Below are 22,287 nucleotides of genomic sequence, written 5' to 3'. Positions count from 1 at the left end.
TTACTAAATAGTTGTATGCACATTGCGGTAAGTTGCAACTTGGTAAATTGTTGTCTTGGTAAAATGGTTGCCCATGAACTAGCTTGTAATATTGATCACAGTTTTGAGATAAGTGCAGCTGCAGTTGGGTGTCATACACATCCATTGTATCAGGTTTCACACACATAGATCCCTATGGGCTCAAGCTGGCATGGCTGACATTTTCTCATGTGTACCATGGTCATGTGAACTGACCTTGATTCAAAGTCGGTGGAACAATGCTGTAGGACAGCCTTTCCCAACCTTTGGGTCCCCAGATGTTGTTGGACTACATCTCCCATCATCCCCAGCCAGCATGGCTGATGGTCAGGAATGAAGGGAACGGTAGTCCAGCAGTATCTGGGAAAAGGTTGGCAAACATTGCTGTAGGACACATTGAGTTACACATTGGTCATATGCTGAAGCAAATAACTGAATGATTCATGAATGGATTTACTCAGTATTCATTGACCTACTCCTACATTTGTACCAGATTTTGCTCCTAATTTGTCTTTCGGGGGGTAGTTTGAACTATATCAGAAGACAGGCCAACAATAGTACTGCATGCTGCCAAATAGCTAGCACCCTGCAGAAAAAGACTTGGAATCAAAGTGAAGGACCTAGACCAAATGTGGCTAACCTCTGGCCCTCGAGATGTTGTTAGACTCCATCAGCTCCAGCCACCATGGCAAAGAGTCAGGAATGTTGGGAGCTAACACCTAGAGGGCCACAGATTAGCCACCCATGATCCAGAGATAGCTTTGAACCTCTTCTATTGCAGCAAGCTGGATGTTTTAGCTGAAGGAAAAGAACACAAAACAAAGTAGGGAGCCACCCGTGGGTCCACGTGAATGAGAAGCAGATAAAGATGGTGACTTTGCAGGCAGTGAAGCTTCATCAGGCCATATGAATGGCTCAACTAGGTTGACACTCTGAGTCGCTTGTGTTGTTTTAGCAGATTGGCAAGCTTACTACACCCTTTTACTAAATACACTACTAAATACACAACATCAGACAGTGTGCTGGGAAGGCTGGAAAAGCATCAACAAGATTTGGACTGCAATTCCATCAATACGCAGATGACACCCAGATTTTCCTCTCATTTAAGTCCCCCCCACCGGTGGCGATAGAAAGGCTATCAAATTGTCTGGAGGCTGTCAGGGACTGGAGGAGCAGGAGTAAACTTAGACTGAATCCCGATAAAACTGAGGTTCTGTTGGTGGGTGATAAAGAGCAGCTGGGGATTACGGATTTGGTGCTTAAAGGGATACAACTGCCCCTAACAGACCACGTCCAGAGTTTGGGGGTCATTCTTGACTCCCAGCTATCCATGGAGGCACAGGTAGCAGCTGTTAGTCGGGTGGCGCTTTACCAACTTCACCTCATTCGTAGGATGCGCCCTTACCTCCCGAGCCACCTGCTCCCTAATGTGGTACATGCTCTGGTTCTGTCCCGGCTAGACTATTGTAATGCGTTATATGTGGGTCTTCCCTGGAGAACGGTCCGTAAGCTGCAGCTAGTGCAGAATGCGGCGGCTCACCTGAAGTGGGTTAGGGTGGCAGAGGGTATTTCCGTGGGGGTTTATTCAGTTTTAAATTTTATATTGCTTGCTTCTTGAATTGTTTTTACATGGATTGTATTGTATTTTGTTGCACGTCGCCCAGAATGGCAGATTAACCTCTGCCAGATGGGCATCTAACAAATCTAATAAATAAATAAATAAAAAGATAAAATTCATGAAAAAGTAGAAAGAATCAGAAAGTGTAAATTTGACGGTGCTACATGACGCCCTTTGTTTTCTATGTCAGCAGGGGCAGCCAAGGCTGGTGCCCCCCAGATGTTGCTGGACTACAGTTCCCATTAATCCAAGGGAAGGGAAATACAGTCCAACAACATCTGGAGGGGCACCATGTTTACCCCTATTCTATAGTGTAGTCTACACATCCGTTGAATCACTGGGATACAGAGTTCTTCAGCACTTTATTAAGAGAGGAGTTGTTAATTTGTGATCACCTCACTCTCTCGCCTCAAAAAATCTAGAAAGCTTCATTGGAGCTTGACCATTTATTGGCCATGATAAAAAACTTTCTCTTTCCAAATGGTCAAAATGTGTATAACAACAAATTTATTTTTGTTATCTGCCTCTCACACAAAATGTGGGTCCCGAGGCAGATTGCATAGATTTAAAAATTCAAAAACATACAAAAAACCATACATAAACAGATATCAATGTGCTGAACCAGTGCCTGGCTGAGACAATGGACTGGATGAGGGCTAATAAACAGGCTCAATCCAGACAAGACTGAGATGCTGTTAGTGGGTGGTTCATCTGACCGGATGATGGATGTCCAACCTGTCCTGGATGGGGTCACACTTCCCCAAAAGAGCAGGTTCGTAGTTTGGGGGTTCTCCTAGAACCATCTCTGTCACTTGAGGCTCAGGTAGCCTCGGTGGCACGGAGTGCCTTCTACCAACTCTGGTTGGTGGTCCAGCTACACCAGTATCTGGACAGGGATAACCTGGCTTCAGTTGTCCATGCTCTGGTAACCTCCAGGTTAGATTACTGCAATGCGCTCTACGTGGGGCTGCCTTTGAAGATGGCTTGGAAACTGTAGCTTGTGCAAAATGCAGTGGCCAGATTGGTAACAGGGACCAGACGGTTCGAACATATAAAACTGATTCTGGCCCGCTTGCATTGGCTGCCTGTATGTTTCCGAGCCCAATTCAAAGTGCTAGTTTTAACCTATAAAGCCTTACATGGCTTGGGACCACAATACCTGATGGAACACCTCTCCCGACACGAACCCACCCGTACACTAAGCTCAACATCCAAGGTCCTCCTCCAGGTGCCTTCTCAGAGGTAAGCTGGGAGTCTGGCAACAAGGGAGAGGGCCTTCTCAGTGGTGGCCCCCAAATTATGGAATGATGTTTTTGACGAAGTGCGCCTGGCACCAACACTCTTATCTTTTCAGCACCAGGTCAAGACTTTCCTCTTCTCCCATGCATTTTTTAACAGCATTTGATAGCACATTATTAACTCACCTATCGGTTTTTATGGGTTTTAATTTGGTATGGTTTTAAATTTGTATACTTGTTTTTAATGTTTTTAATTGTTGTAAACTGCCCAGAGCTTCAGCTATGAGGTGGTATATAAATGAAATAAATAAATGAATCCACGAAATCCTTAAAAACACCAGTATAATGGCATAAAGGGTAGAAATTTAATCAAATGCTTGCATAAAAAGATGGGTCTTCAGCAGCCATCTAAAACGGAGAAGGAGGGGTAATTGTGAGCTGGAACTGATGATATTTTCTCTAATCAGGGTATGGTCTGAAGGCACAAGGCCCCCACCTTGCTGAAGCTAAGCAGATCTGGGTTTGGTCAGTACCTGGATGGGAGACCTCCTGGGAACCACAGACATGCCCACTTTGGGTTCTATGATGAATGAAAGGAGGGATATAAATGTAATAAAATAAAATAAAATAAAAATAATTATTTCCCCATGCATGGTCTTCATTAACCACCCACCCACCCACTTGGTACACTTGGCCTGCCTCCAGTGCCAATGGCCATTTGGAGAGGGCTATGATGTGTGAATGAGGCCTATGAATATGGAACCCAACATCAGAGGTTCCTTAAAGCAAAGCAGGATAGAAGTCATTTATATCTATTTATATACATATAAAACACATCTTAACTTTCACACTTAGGTCCTCATTGTATGTCACTGAACAGGTACCTATTGTAAGCATATAAGTAGCTTAACAGAGTAATGTGACATTTCATGAAATTCTAGATCCAGGACATTTCAGACTGGCTTGCAATGATTTATGATTTTCCTAAGTTATACATGCCAGTTCCGTAAACATGTGCCAGATTTCCAGCAAGGCCAGGCTTGCTTTTCACCAGGAAAGCCTGCCCTTATGTGCCCTGGCAGAAAGGGTTGTTCAACCATGGCATTTAGGGCATCTCTTATTAGGGTTTTGAATATACAGCTGTGCCTCCAGCCGTGACCATGTCTTAAGATGCATGAAAATGGGTTCATGGCTTCATGCACCTCAAATGAAAGGTGCAACACCCAAGAATACATCAGTGCCTTGAAGGGAGGTGGGGAGGAACCTTTTTCAACCCTAGGTTTTATTTCTTTATTTATTGCATTTATATACCGCCCCATAGCTGAAGCTCTCTGGGCGGTTTACAACAATTAAGAACATTAAAAACAAGTATACAAATTTAAACCATACCAAATTAAGACCCATAAAAACCGATAAGCAAGTTGAAAAACACATGACATGCTATTCAAATGCACATTCCCTTGTGGGCAACCTTCCAGGAGCTGCATTATACTAGTGGTGGACGAGGCTAGATGCAAAAGTGAGCAAGTGTGGCGTACCTTTGTTCAGCAGAGTTGTTCTTTTTTTAATATAAGGCAGAGTTACTCATTTTTGCAGGCCCAGAGAAAGAGGCTGTTTATTGGTGAACAGGCTAACACAAAACAGCATAGGAAAATTGAAGTATCCCCAAGAACAAGCTAAAGGTGGGATCTTAGCTCCGGCAGCCCATAATAAATGGAGGCCGCATTCATCACCACCCATTACTACACTGGGTGTAGTAATGTTACATTCCAGTCACAGACAAGTCTATGCAATCAGGCCACACATCTCTCCCTCTTTCTTCCAGGTAAGCAAGAGGCATGAGTACAATGCAAGGACACTTTCCACTAAGATAAAAGCATCTAAGGAGGGAGAAAGTCCTAAGGTCCAAATAGAGAAACCGGGGCCTGAGGTTTTCCACCCTAGCTTTAAATAGCAACAGAAAAAGTGAGCCAAACTAGGACATGATAGTGGCAGTCCTATACATTTCAATCCGGATTTGTCCTGGTCATATAGAAAACAATTTAAAGTGAAAAAGGGACTCATGGGTGAGAAGTGCTGCAGTCCATTTGTTTATCCCTGCTTTTCTCTCAGCTAGCCTTGTCTCTGATATTGGAACCCCAGGATTAGGGGAAGGGCCTTAGCTCAGTGGTAGAACATCTGCTTTGCATGCCGAACGTCCCAGGTTTGATCCCTGCTGGGAAAGACTCCTGTCTAAAATCTTGGAGAGACATTGTCAGTCAGTATAAACAATACTGAGCTAGATGGACCAGTGGTCTGATTCTGCATAAGTCAGTGTCCTATGCTCGTATAAGGGTAAAACGGTGTTGCAGTAGGACAACTTATGGAGAGGTAAGCCATGAGTGGAGAAAAGCTTCACACTAACCCACATGCCACGTTCCTTTCCACTGAAAATCAGATCTACACAATTGGGGCAGATACCAAGGGCGCTTCCAGATGACCTATTCATTGAGCAGTCATCCTGATTTGCTTGCACAAGCTTACACGCAGGTTAGACTATATCTGGTCTTCACTGAGCAGTAATTCTGGTTTGTTTGCAGGGATGTTATATGACAAGGAGCATTCATCCTGCATTTGCTTGTGCAGTATTTGTTTAACTTCCCATTAATCATTTGTTCATCCCATGTTTTTCAGTGCATTTCCCCATCAGTTTCCTGACTGCCAAAGTCTACTGTTGGTTTTTTCAGTGGATTTATGGTACTACAGTGACAGAATAATTTAATCCACTTTAATTGTGCAAACCTAAATTTCTACTATGCGCTCAGATCCCTGTTGCAAGATACTGACAGCCCGGAGACAGTGTGTTAACCATCACATCTAACCCCCACTTTATGATTCAGAAAAATGCCCCCACAAGCTGTGCTCAGAATAGAAAAGATCTGTGCCAGTATCTTCTAGAGTAGAGATACCCAATGCAGTGTCCTCCAGATGTTTTGGACTACAACTCCCAGCATTCCTGACCATTGGAAATGCTGGCTGGGCTGATGGGAGCTGAAGTAAAAAATGGTGGGAGGGCACCACGATGGCTGCTCCTGTTCTAGAGAATTGAGGCTGCCTCTAATGATACAGCCAGCCACATGACATGGTTTTCCTCCCCTGCCAACAGTCAACCAGCATTCTGTGATTACTGAGCATGCTCAGTTCTTTTTCTGTCCTGCAACCATTAGGATTCTCCCCGTGCCTGCTGATAACCCTATCTTGTGTGTGTATAGGGTTGCCAGGTTCAGGGCCTGATCCTGATCCTGTATCTTTAGGAGAAGAGAAAGTCAGCCAAATGCAGGTGTTCTTGCAACCCTGTAATGGGAAAAACCACAAGGTGGAATCCATTTAGGATTACCATTACCATAGGATTACTATTACCATTTAGGATAGGTACTTTCTGTGCTATGATGTTAAATAACAGGAAGGCCTTAAGGATACACAGTCTTGAATACAAACTGCAGTGGGAGACCCACCAACTTGGAACCAACAATCTGCATAACCAAAGTGTCATGTTGAGAATGGAGTTAATCTAACATTTGGCACATCAAATTGATGTGCGCTGAATAGTGGCACCATAAGACAGGCAGCGAACAGCTGCAAAAACATGCTACAGCGTTCACTTAATGAAAGAAATGCTTCTGATTTAATACAGACATGGGGCAGAGGGAAGTATGTGCTTATCGTTTTAATCAGGCTTTCCATTAAAATGAATGTGTTAACTCTTCAGCGAAGCTATTTGGAAACAGCTGCACACGTACTGAGGCATCAGGTTGCAGCACAAAACAGGTTAAACTCCACTGAGCCTGCACACCTGCTGTAGTCTACCAATTGCTTGACATCCCTCCCTGACTTTTTTTTCCAAAGAAAAACAGGAGGTTTATCAAGATACTAGTGGTTGGTGGCTGGGTCAGCATGTCCTGTTACAATGGTGGGCACATTTGGATTTGTAAGTAGTGGGGGCACTGGGTAAAAGTTGGATCCAGTAGAATTGGATCACAGCCACACTGTACATTTGTAGCACTCTTATACCACTTTAACAGATATGGCTTCCCCCAAAGAATCCTGAGAACTGTAGTTTGTTAAGAGTGCAGAGGGTTATCAGGATACCCTTAACAATTACAGATCCTAGGATTCTTTGAGAGGAAGCCATGACTCTTAAAGTGGTATAAGAATGTTTTAAAGGTATGGTGTGGATGTGACCAAAATCTGAGCTTTGAAAAGCACACAGAGCTAAAAGAGGAAGTGAAAAAGAGCATCATCCTTCCAGCTTCCCTCTTCAACTATATGTACTTTTCAAAGAGGAAAAGGGTAACCATCCTCACCACCTTATGACCAAGGGGGCATGAATGTCTGCATGTGTGGACCTCAGAGGTTTCAAGCACATTGGGGGAAGACCTCAAGGGCACCATTGCACCCCACCAGGCACCACATGACCCTGTGTTATAAGTTGGTCAGGACTGAAGTAACTCATTGCCCATGAGTGTGCAAGTACACACAAGACTTGGGCAAAGGCAAATGCTATTCCTCTTTTGCAGAGAATGCAGTGTGGAAGAGAGGAGTGACGAGCCAACTTCTGAATGAGTCAGAACCAAGTCAAATACCATTAATCACTCTGAGCTAACACCCACAACTTATACATGGCATTGACATATCTGCTTTTTGTATTACATCTGCATCTCCACCTATGTACTGTACATAGAAAATAGTCATGTCGTTTCAGACAATAAATAAATAAATGAGCAAGGCTAGGGAGACTAGGGGTCATTTCCACCATGGTGCCATCAAATCACGGTCAGGCATTTTAAAACAACCCCCTGGATGTTTGTTTATTAGGCAGGGATTAGTCATTCATGCAAATATGTCTGTGAATGTGGATTGTGGGATCCAACTGCAATCTAGGACCCTGTTCACACACAGACACATCCCCATTCCAAATGTTACATCAGAACATAGCCCTAGCGCCCGTGTCTCTGCTGTCAAAAAGTCTCTTCCCCCCCCCGACATCCCAATTCTCTTCTGAACACTTCCATGTTCAGCTTCTTTGCATCCTATTACTAATGTTAAATGGATAATTTTATAGCCCTGGTAACTGTGATATAGTTATCAAGATTACAGGGCCCTAAGAAGGGATGGGGGAGGGGGGAGTTCAGTTCAGTTTGCATTTAAACCTAATCTATCAAATCTGAACTTTCCAAAATAATATAAGAACTGAAACATAGCCATCCTTCAAAGTCTGCACGTATCCAAATGGTGTGATGCAGTTCTCCCACCAAAGACTGTGCAAAAAAGTGTGCATAGAAATAAATATATGAGTGAAAATAACAAAAATGCATTATGTTTGGAGAAATTGCTTACAAAAATGTGTATGTTAGTCCAAACTGCTTACAAAAATGTATGTGATGAGAAATTTGCACTAAAATGCTGAAGAATTTTCATGACGATTTTTAAAAAATCTGCAGAAATGTGGAGAACTGAACTTAAGATGGGAAAAAAATGAGAATCTGAGAGAACTAAAATTAACAGATCCTTCTATCCCTAACCCTAACTACGTGCAAAGTTTGTTTGCTTTGCAAGTTTTCTGGGCTTCATTCACAAATAATCACTAGCGGCATATGTGGTCAGGCACACCTGTGGAGCCAGCATCATGGCACTGATGGTGCTGCTGTTCTCTCCTGGATGGGACTGGGGTGAGGTGGCAGTGAGATTGTGGCTGCCTGGGTGCACGGGTGGCAGCACTGAATTGGTGGTGCTGTTAAAACTGCATGGCTACAACATCATCACTGCCCCACCCCAGTGTCAGGAAGGTGGCTCCACCCCAGCACATGCACTGCTAATGGGTGCTCTACAGCATGCAACAGTGGATTGGAGTCAACATTTATATTTCCCACAATGTCCTGGGTCAGTAATATATTGGGAGTTTCCCAGGGCATGGCAGGGAGTTTAAATGGCAGCTGCAAGCCATTTTAGCATTTGTTGGAGGGCAAGCATCAGTGATGCGTCCTGCTGGGATGCTGGCAGCTGTTCAAGCATTCTGGGTATTGACACCAGTCCTGAATCTGGCCAGGACTGCTGAAGTGAGCTACAGGCAGTTTGTAACTGGACTGGAGGCAGAGTTCAGAGGCTTAGGGTAATGGAACTCAGCAGTTCAATGGTTTTAGACAAATCCTAGGCAGAGCTGCTTATTGACCTAAAGTGGGGTGGTCAAGCTGTGACTCTTGGCCTAATTTTGTGTGGGTGGCATGGAAGGAAAAATGCGGGAAGGGGTGCAAGGAGAGAGAGAGAAAGAGAGAGAAAAGAGGGTATCAGAAAGAGAAAAGGGGTGCAAGGCCATTTGGGGGCCCTGGCCCTGCTTATCAGTGGAGCCCAGGCTTCACCAAACTATCCCCAAGGATGTGTTGCGCTTGACCAAAAAAAAAAAGTTCCCCACTCCTGATCTAAGATATACAGCTAAAAAACCCACATATCCCTCATTGGCTAAGGGTGGAGAAAATCCAACCTTGTTCCTTGCTTTTCTGTCAACTGATTTCAAAGGGAAACGAGACCACCTAGACCAGACTATTTTCCCCCTTTCTGGTCTATTGGCAACCATCAAACTCCAATAAACCTTTTCTGACTTTGTGATCATATACCACATTCCTCTCTCTTCCCCATTCTGTCTGAGCTGCTCCTGGCGATTTTAGATTTTTCACGCGAGAGACTAATTTTCACCCATTTTGGGAAGCGAGCCATTGCAGACCCCAGTGGAATCACTTTGATCAGATTAAGGGCTAGCTGTATTAATATCCACTGCATGAGACACAGACTCTCTGTTTTTAAAATGGATTTCCATACCCTGATCTTAAGTATTCACCTTTCTAAATGAAACAAAATAGTCATGCAGAAGCCATGCAACTCATAAGCAAGCAGGTGTTTCCTCAGAGGTGCAATAAATCATGCGGTTTTGTCTTACATGGTTTTATCTTGTGCATTTTTTAAAAGCTTCCTGCTTTACCAACATTTCTGGCTCCCAGCCTTTATCTCTACTGTAGTCTAGTATATAGTATAGACTCCATTCCAATATAATTAATGTCTCCTTAATTTAAATGATTTATATATACCTCCTGTCAGTAGAAATGCCAAATAGAAATGCCAAAGAGGGTGATATCTTTTATTGGTCTAGATCACTATTTCCAAAACTTCCCCCCCCCCACACACACAGAGACCACTTCAAAATTGCTGCGGGTCTTGGCAGACCACTTAGACCGTATTCATACCATACATTTATTCCACTATTATTCCACTTTAAATAGTCATGGCTTCCCTCAAAGAATCACAGGAAGTGTAGTTTGTGAAGGCTGCTGAGAGTTGTTAGGAGATCGATCCCTGGTCCCCTCACAGAGCTGCAGTTCTCAGAGTCCCTGGGATTGTTAAACCACTCTGGTAATGATAACTCTTTGAGCAGCCACCATTTTATGATATGACAATTTGAGAAGGCCGATAGATATGTACAACATTTCGTATTTGTCCAAGTTGCTCGGGTCAGAGTAAGGGCTCATTCACACTGGAGTTCAACTCCATTTTAAAGATGAAGTTTTTCCATCGTGATTGGAGTTTAAAGATCACCCTTCCAATCACTGTTTTCCATTCATACTGAAGGGAAAGAGTCACACAGCTTCCTAATGACCACATCCTCTTAAGGCCAAACTATCACTTGCTCTGGTTACCTTGGCAACCAAGCATGCTCAGTTTGTTCCAGAGTAAGTGTCATTAAAAAAATCCTCAATTTTATTTATTTGTATTTTCAGAATCCAGCAGAAATACAAATATATGTTTGAACAATGTTATGCTTTTTTGTACAAGTTTGGGGGGAAAGAAAAAAAACCCCATTTGCAGCAGGCTTGCAGAAAGGGAGCCAGCAGGAATGACATAACATAGGGTGGAGGAGGGAGTGGGCATGGACTCACAAAAGCATCTGAGCTAAACATCTACAAGCCCCTAGAGATACGAAGTACAGACAGTTTTTCCTTCCCTTTTTGCATTAAACTTGGATTTATTTGCTGCGGATTAAAAGCTGAAAGCACTGGGACACCTTCCCTTTGCCTCCTACGTCATGTGATTGCTGCGAATTAAACAGGCATGCAAGTAGAACCCATCTCATGTTAAATAGCCATGTGAACCGGCCCTAAGTGAGGCTTTTCTGTTTGATTCTTGGAATCAACTCCTGGGAGAGAAAGAGGCTGAGCAAGAAACTGTGACTTGTTCAAGGCCAAGTAATGAACTTCATATGGCTGAGCAATACTACATGCCACACTCTGTTCATTATACCATGCTGAATCTCCACACTACACTATGCATGATGGATTGCTTTGGCCATAATTATACAAGATGACAGAAATGGATATGACAGGTTTTTCTTCTCAGGACATACCTGCATCTCCGTTTGCAGAAGGAACAGTCTGTACAGGCTGGATTGTAGCAGGCCCATTCTTAAGGTTCTCAGGAGGTTCAGATGAAACCTGAAGCATCAGACTGAAGTTTAGACACTGGAATTGCTTTGTCACAAACTCTTGCACAATTTTGTACACTGCAGTGATAAACAATGGATTGGTTCAGACCATAGTTTGTTATTATCTTAGGCTTGTGCACTGCCTATTTCCCCTTCCTATTCCTTCAATTCCTTCCCTGACTTTCAATATATTTCTATGCATCAGAAGTGGGCAAACTATGTTTTGGTCAAACCATAGTTTTTCGGGTTTGAATGTAACAGCAAACTGTGGCTTGCCATTAAATCAGAATTCAGGGAAGGAATAAGAAAGCAGAGGAAGGAAGGGGAAGAAAATGTGTACAAGCCTAAGATTTATTCACAAACCACTAAACCATGATTCAAACGAGCTGGGTATCTGAAAAAACATAGGATTCACCTCTCCCTTGTGGTATTGCGCATGATTATATACATTCTATATCAGTGCTTCAGCCAGAGCTGCAACTAAATATGGGGTGTGAATTGACATCACAACAATTTTCAAAATAAAATTTCCTTGCAAAAAAAGAGAGTATATTCTCCTAAATTGTTTGACTATATCCTCCAAAATACTTGGTTTAGCGCAATCTTCCTCAATCTGATGCCTTCCAGATATTGTTGAACTTCAAATCCCATCAGCCCCAGCCAGCATGGCCGTTGGTTAAGGACAATGAGAGTTGTAATCCAAAACAGATACTAGAGGGTACCACATTGAGGAAGACTGGTTTAGAGGACTAAAGTGTAAATGCTGAACTGGCTAGACCTTTGATCTATTTCATTAAGTCTGTTCTTGTGTTCTTAACTTTCCTAGCCAGTAATACTACCTAAATAACTTGGCTCCCCGTAAGTGGAGCCTACTCTGCAAACTGAAAGATCAAAATTGTTCTCAACTTCTTCCCATAGCAACAGGGCCCAACATCTATCCCTGCTACCATGCAATTTTGGGAAATCGTAATGATGTGTGCATGCACGGATACTTCTACCTAAATAAATAGCACAGGGAAGCCCCTTTCAAGTAAGCAGTTCCAGCATAGTGGCAAAAGCAGGATACATCAAGCAAGGACAGTGAAGGGCAGCACTGCACGAGGTGGATCTCTAGCTAAACTATAACTGACTAACCAAATGCAAACAGCAGCCAAAGACTGACAAAGCTCATGTCTCAGAAGAGTCAGGACCCATGTCATTTGTTTGTCAAAACACCCAAGTACAAACTGAAGAGATCCAAGTACAAAAGCTTATTTAAATACTGTAGAACTAGGTGACCACCTCCTCTTCCCACGCAACTCCTCCCAGTCTGCGTACACATTACTGGCTTAAAACATAGCTAGGTCATTCTTTTTCTCAGTTTGAATCAAAGCTGGTTTGGGGGAAAATGCATCAAAATGCAGTATCTCATAAGAAACAATAGGATACAGGGTAGATATGGATTGTGGCTAACGTGTGTATGCTGCTTTGCTAGACCAGCGGTGGAAGTTCACTGGATGGAGAGTAAGCCGGAGTGTGTACATAGCCCAAGTCTCTAAATACAGACTCTATTTCTCGCAGGCCAGCAAGACTTGGCAAGGACTGTGAAAGACAGCGTTTGTGTATTATCAATACAATTTGCCTTCAGCACAGAGGAATAGTCAAGATACAGCAGAATTTATTTCTTTATTTATTGTTAAATTTATATCCCGCTCTTCCTTCCAGGAGGAGCCCAGGGTGGCAAACAAAAACACTAAAAACACTCTAAAACATCATAAAAACAGACTTTAAAACATATTAAAACAAAACATCTTTAAAACATCTTTTTTTATAAAAAAGCTTTAAAAAATCTTAAAAAGTAATTCCAAATGAAGATAGAATGAAGGTTTCTCTCATAGTTTACCTGTGAGTACGCTGTTATATGAATAGTATCTTGATCTTCGGGTTCTCTTTGCATGGACAATGTGTTTCCCATGGTGGCCACTGTAGTTGAGAAAACACAAAATGGAAATTTAGGAAACAGGAGGTTGGCTGGGCAGGCTTTAGACATGCTTTAGCAGAACTCTGAGTGGATGTGCAAGAAACTAAACTCCAATATATTCTCATCTCTCTTCTCTGAGTGCTCAGAAGTTCCAAGAGTGTATGCTTGCTTAGTTTTGGTTTACCTTTGGAAGGAGATACTGTAACTGGAGGCTTATTGGCATTAAGTAATATCTGAATTTATTTACAAATGTGCTGGGGGAGCATAGGTGGAAAACACAGCTTAATTTAACAGACAGTGAAAGTTCACAGCACACACATTAGACCTCCAGAGAGCAGCAGGCATCATCTCAAGATGCTGCTAGCATTCATAGCCAAAACTTAGTGGTCTCTCTCTCGACTGCTCTTTTCACACAAAACTACCTACATGACAACATTCTTAGCTGGGGTGACGAAGGTCTGCCCCTTCTGTTATTGTGTTTGCACCCTTATTTGGAAAACTCCAGATTGGTCCTTTTTTCAAGAAGCAATTGTCTAATTATTTAGTTTCCATGGAAACACATCACCTGAAAATTCCTGGCTATTAACCTGTAGTTTTCCTAACAATAGATGTGTTATTAAGGGCACCTCCAGCAATACTTCTGTATCCATTAATCCTCTCCTGTTCAAACCCAGTATCTCATTAATAGAAATGGACATGGACTGCCTTCAAGTCAATTCCGAGTGGGGCTTTAGTCTAATTGCGTCTAATTGAGACAGCCACATTAGCGAAGCGCCGTAAAGCAGGGCCCTACTGTACAATGTTTTGTTTATTAATGGTGATGACAATGGGCCCATCTGCACTATACATTTAAAGTGCTATTATGTCACTGTAATGGATTTCCCCAAAGAATCCTGGGAACTGTAGTTTGTTAAGTACTCAGATCGGTTAGGAGATTGCTATTCCACTCACAATGGTCTGCCTAGCTCAGTGTTGTCTAGAATAGCTGGCAGTAGCTCTTCAGGAGACTTTTTCAGTCTTCCCCGGAGTTGCCAGAGACTGAATACGAGACATTTCCATGTAAAGAAAGGTGTGGGACATTTTTCAGCCTGGGTCTGGCATTCCTTCAAGACTTGGAGGACTCAATTCAGCCCCACAAGCCTGATGTTTCTCATCCCTGATGTAAATCACATGCTCTACCATTGATCTACAGTGCTTCCCCAGTTCTGGGATGGAGCATGGTGAGCTGCCTTATGCCACTGGTCTGTCTGTTTCAGTCCCGTCTACATTGAGTGGCAGCAGCTTCAGAGAGGAATCTTTCCTAACCCTGCCCATGATAGCAGACAGTGTGGCGGGACCTGACCTCCCAACAGATGAATTGCTGCTGCTTGCTACAAGGGGAAGGGGCAAGGCGGCGGCGAGCTTGCTGTGGCACAAACACAGTGGCTGAGTCAATCTGGCACTCCAGCTGATGCATATTCACTATGCTGCCCTTCCAGTCGCCTCACTCCTCTGCCTCCCTGTAAGTGGTACAACTGACCTGCTGGGTCAAGAAAGCACTTCCACCCCATCACACCATCTGCAACTGCCTACCCAGAGATTCCAGTGATTGAATCTTGGACTTTTTGGAGCCTAGTTGTTATAGCATTATGAGAAAGAAAGAAAGAAAGAAAGAAAGAAAGAAAGAAAGAAAGAAAGAAAGAAAGAAAGAAAGAAAGAAAGAAAGAAAGAAAGAATACCTAACAAATCAAATCAAATTACCCACCCAAATCTGAACTGAACAGAAGAGACAATGTGTGGTGCCTGGAAACGTGCAATCAAAGTGTCAAGGGAGTTCCACAATCATTCAAAACCTTCCTGAAGGGGTGGACTGTGATAAGCAGACAGGAGAATTTAGCACCTACACCAAACTACCCCTTTTGCATTTGAAATTTGCATCCCCTTTACACATGATTGGGGCTGACCCACATGCAAAAGCACGAGTCTACCACAATCCTATATATCCTACTTTGCATACCATGGCTCTTTAAGATACACCAGTCAGTACGTCCTTGGTATTGGACAATTCTGCAAGATATACACAAGGACAGAATACACTTCTAAGGATAGAAAACCTTGCTACTAAATTCAAGAGCATCAAGGTTGGATCATGAGCCTGGACGCCAGAAAATTACAGGTGCCAACCTACATTCTGTTATGACAAAAGGCAAGAGAGGAAAAAAAAATTGAACATGTGAAATATGTCAGGCATGTGACTACTGTTGCTAAGTAAATATCCGGTTGCAAAGCCAGCATGGCTGTCAGTAACGGATGCTACCTGTGTTGTGTACAGGGGAAAGCAAGGTAGGGTAGATAGCCTGCAAAAAGGCTCCTTTGGCATTTCTGTAGTTGCCCTACTGGTCCCAGGAACTGTTTGCCGGTGCAAGCGAACCCCACAAATCTAGAAGGCAAATGTTTCTATCTTTCTGTACTCATTTACAAGCAATTTCTCAGCTTCGAAGCCAACAGCGAAGGGAAGGGACTGGAATTAGTCACACAGAGTAAACAAGAACCACCCTTGAACAATTCAAACAGGCACCCAGCTGAGCTCATGCAGTATTTCAAGCCCTTATGACTTCCATTTAGGGATGGGGACAGTTCGCATTTAAAGGCAAGCCTACCAAATTTGCACTTTCCGAAACAATACACAAACCGAAACATCGCCAAAATTTGCACTTTTCTGCATTTTGCAATGCAGTTCAGCAGCCAAGTAATGTGTACAAAAATGCACAGAGTAGAAAGAAGTGTGCAAAAACTTGCATCTATTACTGAAAATAGCAAACAAAAATGCATTACATTAGGGGAAATTGCTTTGCACCAATGTGTGTGTTCGGTAAAACTGCATACAAAAGAAAGTTTATTAGGAGACTTTCACATTAAAATGCTGATCCTTTTCATGAGAATGTGGAAACCTGAATTTTGAGATCAGAAAAATTAGAAACTGAAACAACTGGAACTGGCAGATCCATTCATCCCTATTTCCATTTAGCCTGAAAGGCAGGCCTCCTGATTGCTCATTCCCTACATTAAATGAATTCACACATTACACTCCATAGGCAGACAGGTCCTTGTAACTTCAAAATGGGGAAGGTGGATTTGGAACAGAAGAATGGCTGGCGGGAGAAAGGCTTAAGCACTCCGCTTCCCCTGCTACATCTACAGTCAGACCTCCTTTTCTTCAGGAAAGCAGGGATGTGATATTGCTGATGTAATAATGGTCATTGTCCCTTATTGTCTTTCTTTCTTGGTTGCTTATATGAGGGGTTTATAACCAGTGTAATGTGAATGCCTGAATATTGTAGGCACTTCCAGACTGTTGCTATTTTAAGATGGGATATAATCACATACTGGCAAATTCAGGTTGCATAATGAAAGTTGATAGAATGGGCTTTTGCAACAATCCCATTCGCACCCCCCAATTCATTTTTTTTTTTTTTGCAATAAGTAAAGTGATGGGAAAATGCACTGTAAACAACTGCTTGATGCAATATTGTCTAACCTCCTTGCAAACAAATCAGGATGAATGCTCAGTAAGCGGTTGTCAGAAAGGGCCCTGTGTCACAAATGGTTCTGCTGCACTGCTCTGGAAGTTCTTGGCCTGTTCACAACACTGCAAATGCAGAGAGGTTGCTAGCAGGGTCAGCTCCTGGCCCTTACCAAAATACCCTGTAGCAGAATTACTCCTACATTAGTGGGCCCTTTAGTTGGCCTATCTGACAGAGGAAGAATGCTGATCTAAGTAGTGAGCTGCCAATTTGATTTCCCATAATGCACTGGATACAGTGTTGCTCCGTGGCAATGCGGGAAATTAAAATGGCAGATCACCACTGAGGGAAAGGAGAGAGAAGAAAAAGGAAATCTGCAGCCAAATGTACGTTGTGAATTGTCCCTACTTTCTCAACGTATTTACATCAGTCATGAGAAGATATTACATTCCTCTGCGGAGCCCACTTACACCATGACACTCTTAAGTCCTCCTTAATAAAAGAAATAAAAGTAGATCCCAGTTCATAATTGATTTATGCATTACGGTACAATGGCAAGAGGAGATATACAAGTCATTTCTGCATCCTCTATCAACACATCTGGGTATTGTGCAAAGGGTGAAATGTGCAAGCTACACTCACTCACTAAGAATGTGATGCACCTACTACCACCTTCGTCCAAAAATTAAAAGATATTAGGCAGAAATAGTCCAATGTATTAAACTGAATACTGGCTGCATCATCCCATAAGAGCCTACCACAATCTTACTGGGATGTTTAGATGCTGAGGCTATACCAAAAATTAGAATGGATCTATATCATCATCTTGCTAAATTGCAAATAGGAGTTAGATAGCAAGGTAAGCATCTGACACTTTTTATGGGTATGATTGATACAGAATGGGAACTTTTGTTATGGACAAGATTTGAGGCCACATTCAAGGTGCATTTAGCCTGTTCTTTGTGGATGACTTTCTAGGGGGAAAATGGTTACCAATTATCTCATATGAAGACTCAGCAAAAAAAACAAACAAAACTGAATGGTTTGGGGGAGTAGAGAAGGAAAAAACAAAAACAGCTCTGGGATTGCTGTCTTTGCTGATCTTGGATGTTCTAATATTGTTTATAACTTCAAATGTACTAGAAATAATGGTGATTACTCTGTTATAATTTCTTTTTTTTAAAGAGGGGACCCCCCTTTTTAAAACTCAATGTATAGTTGCATTTCTATATAAGGAACTTCCAAATTACGTACAGGTCTTCTGCCCCACCCTTCCACCAAGGAGCCCAAAGCAACAGGCATTGTTCACTGTTTCATTTTCTTATTACAACAACCCTGTGAGGTAGATTAGGCTGGAGATAATAACTGGACAAAATTTATGTCCACTATTCCATTAGGAGGCAGTGTAATGTAGTGACCAAAGTGTTGAAAATGACTTGGAGAGGCCTAGGCTGGACTCTCCATTCACAGAGTGATCTTGGGCCAGTCGCCCTCTCTCTGAGCCTAACAAACCTCACAGGGTTGTTGTGAGGATGAAGTAGCCTGCTCTCATATACACTGCCAAAAGCTAAGCATTGTCCCTTTGGATTCTCTGTGTCATTGCAAGCGGGCCCTTAAAGCACACCTCTTGAATTGCATGCATCTTCATTTGGCAGCACTTAAGAAATCTTAGGTTGCTTGAGTAATTGAGCTGGACCCACCACTTGTCAGATATCTAATTTCTATAATGGGGGGGGGATGATTCTGCTGTAAGGCATAAGCCTTCAGCAAGAAGTAATAACAGATACACCAGCCACGTTGGTAAGCAAACAAAACGATACTCTGTTTTGCAGCTCAAGAAGTTGGCAAGATCTCATATGGAGGCTCATCCTTTTTCAATGGCTCGTGGCAGGGAACAGGGAAGGAGGGGTGGAAAACAGTACCAGCCTGGCAACTTTAATGATCTAGAAGAGATGGTAAAAATAATTTTAAAAGAGGAGAGCTCACCCTGTGGTGTCTTTCAGCCAAGACCCTGGCACTGCTGAGCTCTCCTGGAGCTGTTCAGGCAGAGGTGCTGCAGTCCGTAAAAGTCCTTCCCAGAGCCCAACAGGTGCCTTGCTTTGCCTTAGGCAATCCCCAGTATGAAACTGCACAAATACTGGGTTAGACACATAGGGAGAGGGTGGAGTCCTCAACACTAAACAGCCTTCCTCAACTATTTTTTTGCTTTGCTTCCTGGCCTCCAGGGCCACCCAAACCTGTTCCGTTACAAGCACACTTTCTGTCTATTGACTCTGTATGATTAAAAAGAGAAAGAAAAGCTTGTGCAGTCGGCTATCATGTACTCCATGTACCTTGACTAGGATCTAAGAAGAATACCATTCTAAGAATGTTTATGCAAAGGTAAGTCACTCAGTGCAGTGGGTAAGTATGCATAGGGGAAATGTAGAAAGGACAAGGAAATGTAGAAAGGAACCAATGACCTAGAGAGGAGTGGGCGACACTGGAGGCTTTCAAAAGGCATCTGGACAGCCACCTGTCGGGAATGCTTTGATTTGGATTCCTGCATTGAGCATGGGGTTGGACTTGATGGCCTTAGAGGTCCCTTCCAACTCTACTATTCTATGATTCTATGCCTGAAGAAAATAAGAATATAAACAGTTAGGGGTCATACATACATTAGGGATGGGGGAGAAATTTGATTCAGTTTGCACTTAAAGCCAAATTTATCAGATTCACACTTTCAGAAATGATACGAGAACCAAACCACAGCCATCTTTCAAAATTCAAACTTATCTGAATTTTGCGATGCAGTTCTCCAACCAAGCAATGTTGACAAAAATGCATACGTTAGGGGAAAGTGTGCGCAAAATGAATATATTTGTGAAGATAACATACAAAAATGCATTCCATTTGTATAAATTGCTTGCAAAAATGTGCATTAGTCAAAACGCCATACAAAAAAATTATTTATTAGAAAAAAATCACACTAAAATGCTTAAGAATTTCCATGAGGATTAAGAAAAATAGCAAATTGCTGCAGCAATGTGGTGAATTGAGTTTATGATTAGACAAATAAGAAACAGGGAGAAGCTAAACAGACGATCATCCCATCACTGGCATGCACACACAGACGCTTTAGCCATGGACAGGGAATGTTTTTCAGACTAAGAAGCACATTTTCTTCTGGGAAATCTTCTGAGAGCCACGTGCCAGTGGTGTGCAGGGCCAGAAGCAAAAGTGGGCACAGTAATTAATGGGAATGTTACTTTTGTAAAGTAGGTTAATTTCTACACACACACTCACCATTCTGTCTCCCATCCAGGCGAGCAAGGACCATGATCAGAGTTCAGGGACAGAGCTTGGAAAAGTTACTTTTTTGAACTACAACTCACATCAGCCCCAGTCAACATGGCCACTGGATTGGGCTGATGGGAATTGTAGTTCAAAAACGTAAATTTTCCAAGCTCTGTTCAGGGACATATTCCACCCAGGCAAAAGAACTTGAGGAGGGTATGGATTAGGAGCAGTAAGGGGTGGAGCCTGTGGGAAAGGGGTGTGGCCTGGGAAGGGGGCATTTCCTGGAGAGAGTCCTGAGGGCCAAATAGAAGGGCCTGGAGGGTTGCATTTGGCCCCCAGGCCTGAGATTCCCTATTTCTGGTGTCTAGAGTCTCAGAATCATTAGAAATTAGGTGCAGTACAGTGCCAATAGTAGTTCCAGAGGTAACCCAGTGCTGGAAAGCATGCTCTCGACCCTGTTACATTTGGAAAATTATCAGCCAGTCACAAACTTCCCCTTTGGGGACAGGGTACTTGTGAGAGTGGTGGCCGGGCAGCTTCAGATGTTCTTGGAGGGGACTGCCTATTGAGATCTGTGTCAGTCTGGTTTCAGACTCCAGTTTGGGATTGAAATGGCCATGGTCACCCTGATGTATGGCATTGTTCAGGAGAGAGACAGGGTCAGTGGATCTCTCAGTGGCTTTCGATAGCATCAGCCGTGGAATCTTACTGGACTGGCTTTGTGCCCTGGGAACAGGAGCCACAGTATTATACTGGTTCTGCTCCTACGCACAGGGCCTGTTGCAGAAGGTGGTGCTGGATTTGTTTTTGTTTTAAGCAAGTTTTTTTTAAAAAAAGATTTTTTAAAAAATGCATTACAAAAAGGGCAATAACCATTGTTTCTTGTACATCCAAGATCAGTAAAGACTACCATCCCAGAGCTGTTTTTGTCTTTTCCTTCTCCATCCCCCACCCCATCCCCCTCAGTATCCTTCAGTACTGCAAAATAAATATTGGACTCAGATGCAACAATTTTCCTCTGTTCATTGTCTTTGCTGAGCCTTCATATGTGATAATTGGCAACAAAGAAGAAAATAAAAAACCCACCATGTCCTATAATATGGGATCAACAATCCAAAATATTGCAGCAGCAACTGCAGTATGTGAAATGACAGACTGGGCTCTGCGTGGAGCTCTGATATTCATCCTGCACAATTACTGACTGTAATCAGTCATAGTATCATATAGGTTTGAAGGGGCCTACAAGGTCATCAAGTCTAACTCCCTGCTCAGTACAGGAATCCAAATCAAAACGCACCCAACAGATGGCCGTCCAACTGCCTCTTGAATGCCTCCACTGCTGGAGAGCCCACCACCTCCCTAGGTAATTGGTTCCATTGTCGTACTGCTCTGTTTTTCCTCATGTTCAGCCAAAATCTGGCTTCCTGCAGGTCGAGTCCATTATTCTGTGTCCTGCACTCTGGGACAATCAAGAAGAGATCCTGGCCCTCTTCTATGTGACAACCTTTCAAGTACTTGAAGAGTGCTACCATATATCTCCTCAGTCATCTCTTCTCAAGGCTTAAACATGCCCAGTTCTTTCAGTCTCTCCTCATAGGGCTTTGTTTCCAGTCCCATGATGATCATCCTTCTTGCCCTCCTATGAATCTTTTCCAGTTTGTCTGCATCCCTCTTAAAGAATGGTGTCCAGAACTGGATGCAATACTCAAGGTCAGGCCTAATCCATCTGTGGTAAGCCGTGTTACTAAACATCTCTCTCTCTTTTTGTCTGTTAAACATTGGGTGATACATTTTGGTTGCAAAAGATCCTTTTATGTAACGTGGAAGTACTTTCTTGCACAACACACAATGGATTTCTCTGTGATGTTCATTGGCCTAGAGATCTTAAACAGATTCATGAAAGATAAGGCTATTATTGACTACTAGTCATTATGGTGTTATGCTACCTCCAGAATCAGAGGAACCTTGCTCTGGGGAGCAGGAAGGAAGGACAATTGTGCTCACATCCTACTTGTGATCTTTGGCCTGACCCAACTGGCAGCAGGTTTCTTCCTATGTGTGTTGCAGTAGCAGTCAGCAGGGCATGGCGGGCTGGGACTGCACCAGGGTCCCTGCTGGTTACCAGAACCAAAGGCAGCATACATGTGCTTCCCAGTTAGTTAACC

At 42.9% G+C, this 22,287-nt stretch overlaps 1 protein-coding gene across 4 annotated transcripts in view; it reads right to left on the bottom strand.

Moving 5' to 3' along the window:
• BCAS1 (brain enriched myelin associated protein 1) overlaps positions 1 to 13,342 on the bottom strand; it is a 65,651-nt gene extending 52,309 nt beyond the window's left edge. For all 4 annotated transcript variants that reach the window (XM_061631231.1, XM_061631230.1, XM_061631228.1 and 1 more), the window contains exons 1-2: positions 13,263 to 13,342; positions 11,303 to 11,390 (exon numbers count right to left, since the gene is read on the bottom strand). In XM_061631231.1, coding sequence (XP_061487215.1) covers positions 11,303 to 11,390; positions 13,263 to 13,334 — 160 coding nt within the window. In that variant the 5' untranslated portion in view covers positions 13,335 to 13,342. The remainder of the gene's footprint in view (positions 1 to 11,302; positions 11,391 to 13,262) is intronic.
• Positions 13,343 to 22,287: the final 8,945 nt, after the last annotated feature.

This window comes from Rhineura floridana, chromosome 6, assembly GCF_030035675.1.
Source record: "Rhineura floridana isolate rRhiFlo1 chromosome 6, rRhiFlo1.hap2, whole genome shotgun sequence".
In the NCBI taxonomy this organism is placed as follows: Eukaryota; Metazoa; Chordata; class Lepidosauria; order Squamata; family Rhineuridae; genus Rhineura; species Rhineura floridana.
Note: the sequence above shows the minus strand (reverse complement) of the source record. Positions and strands in the feature narration are given on the sequence as shown.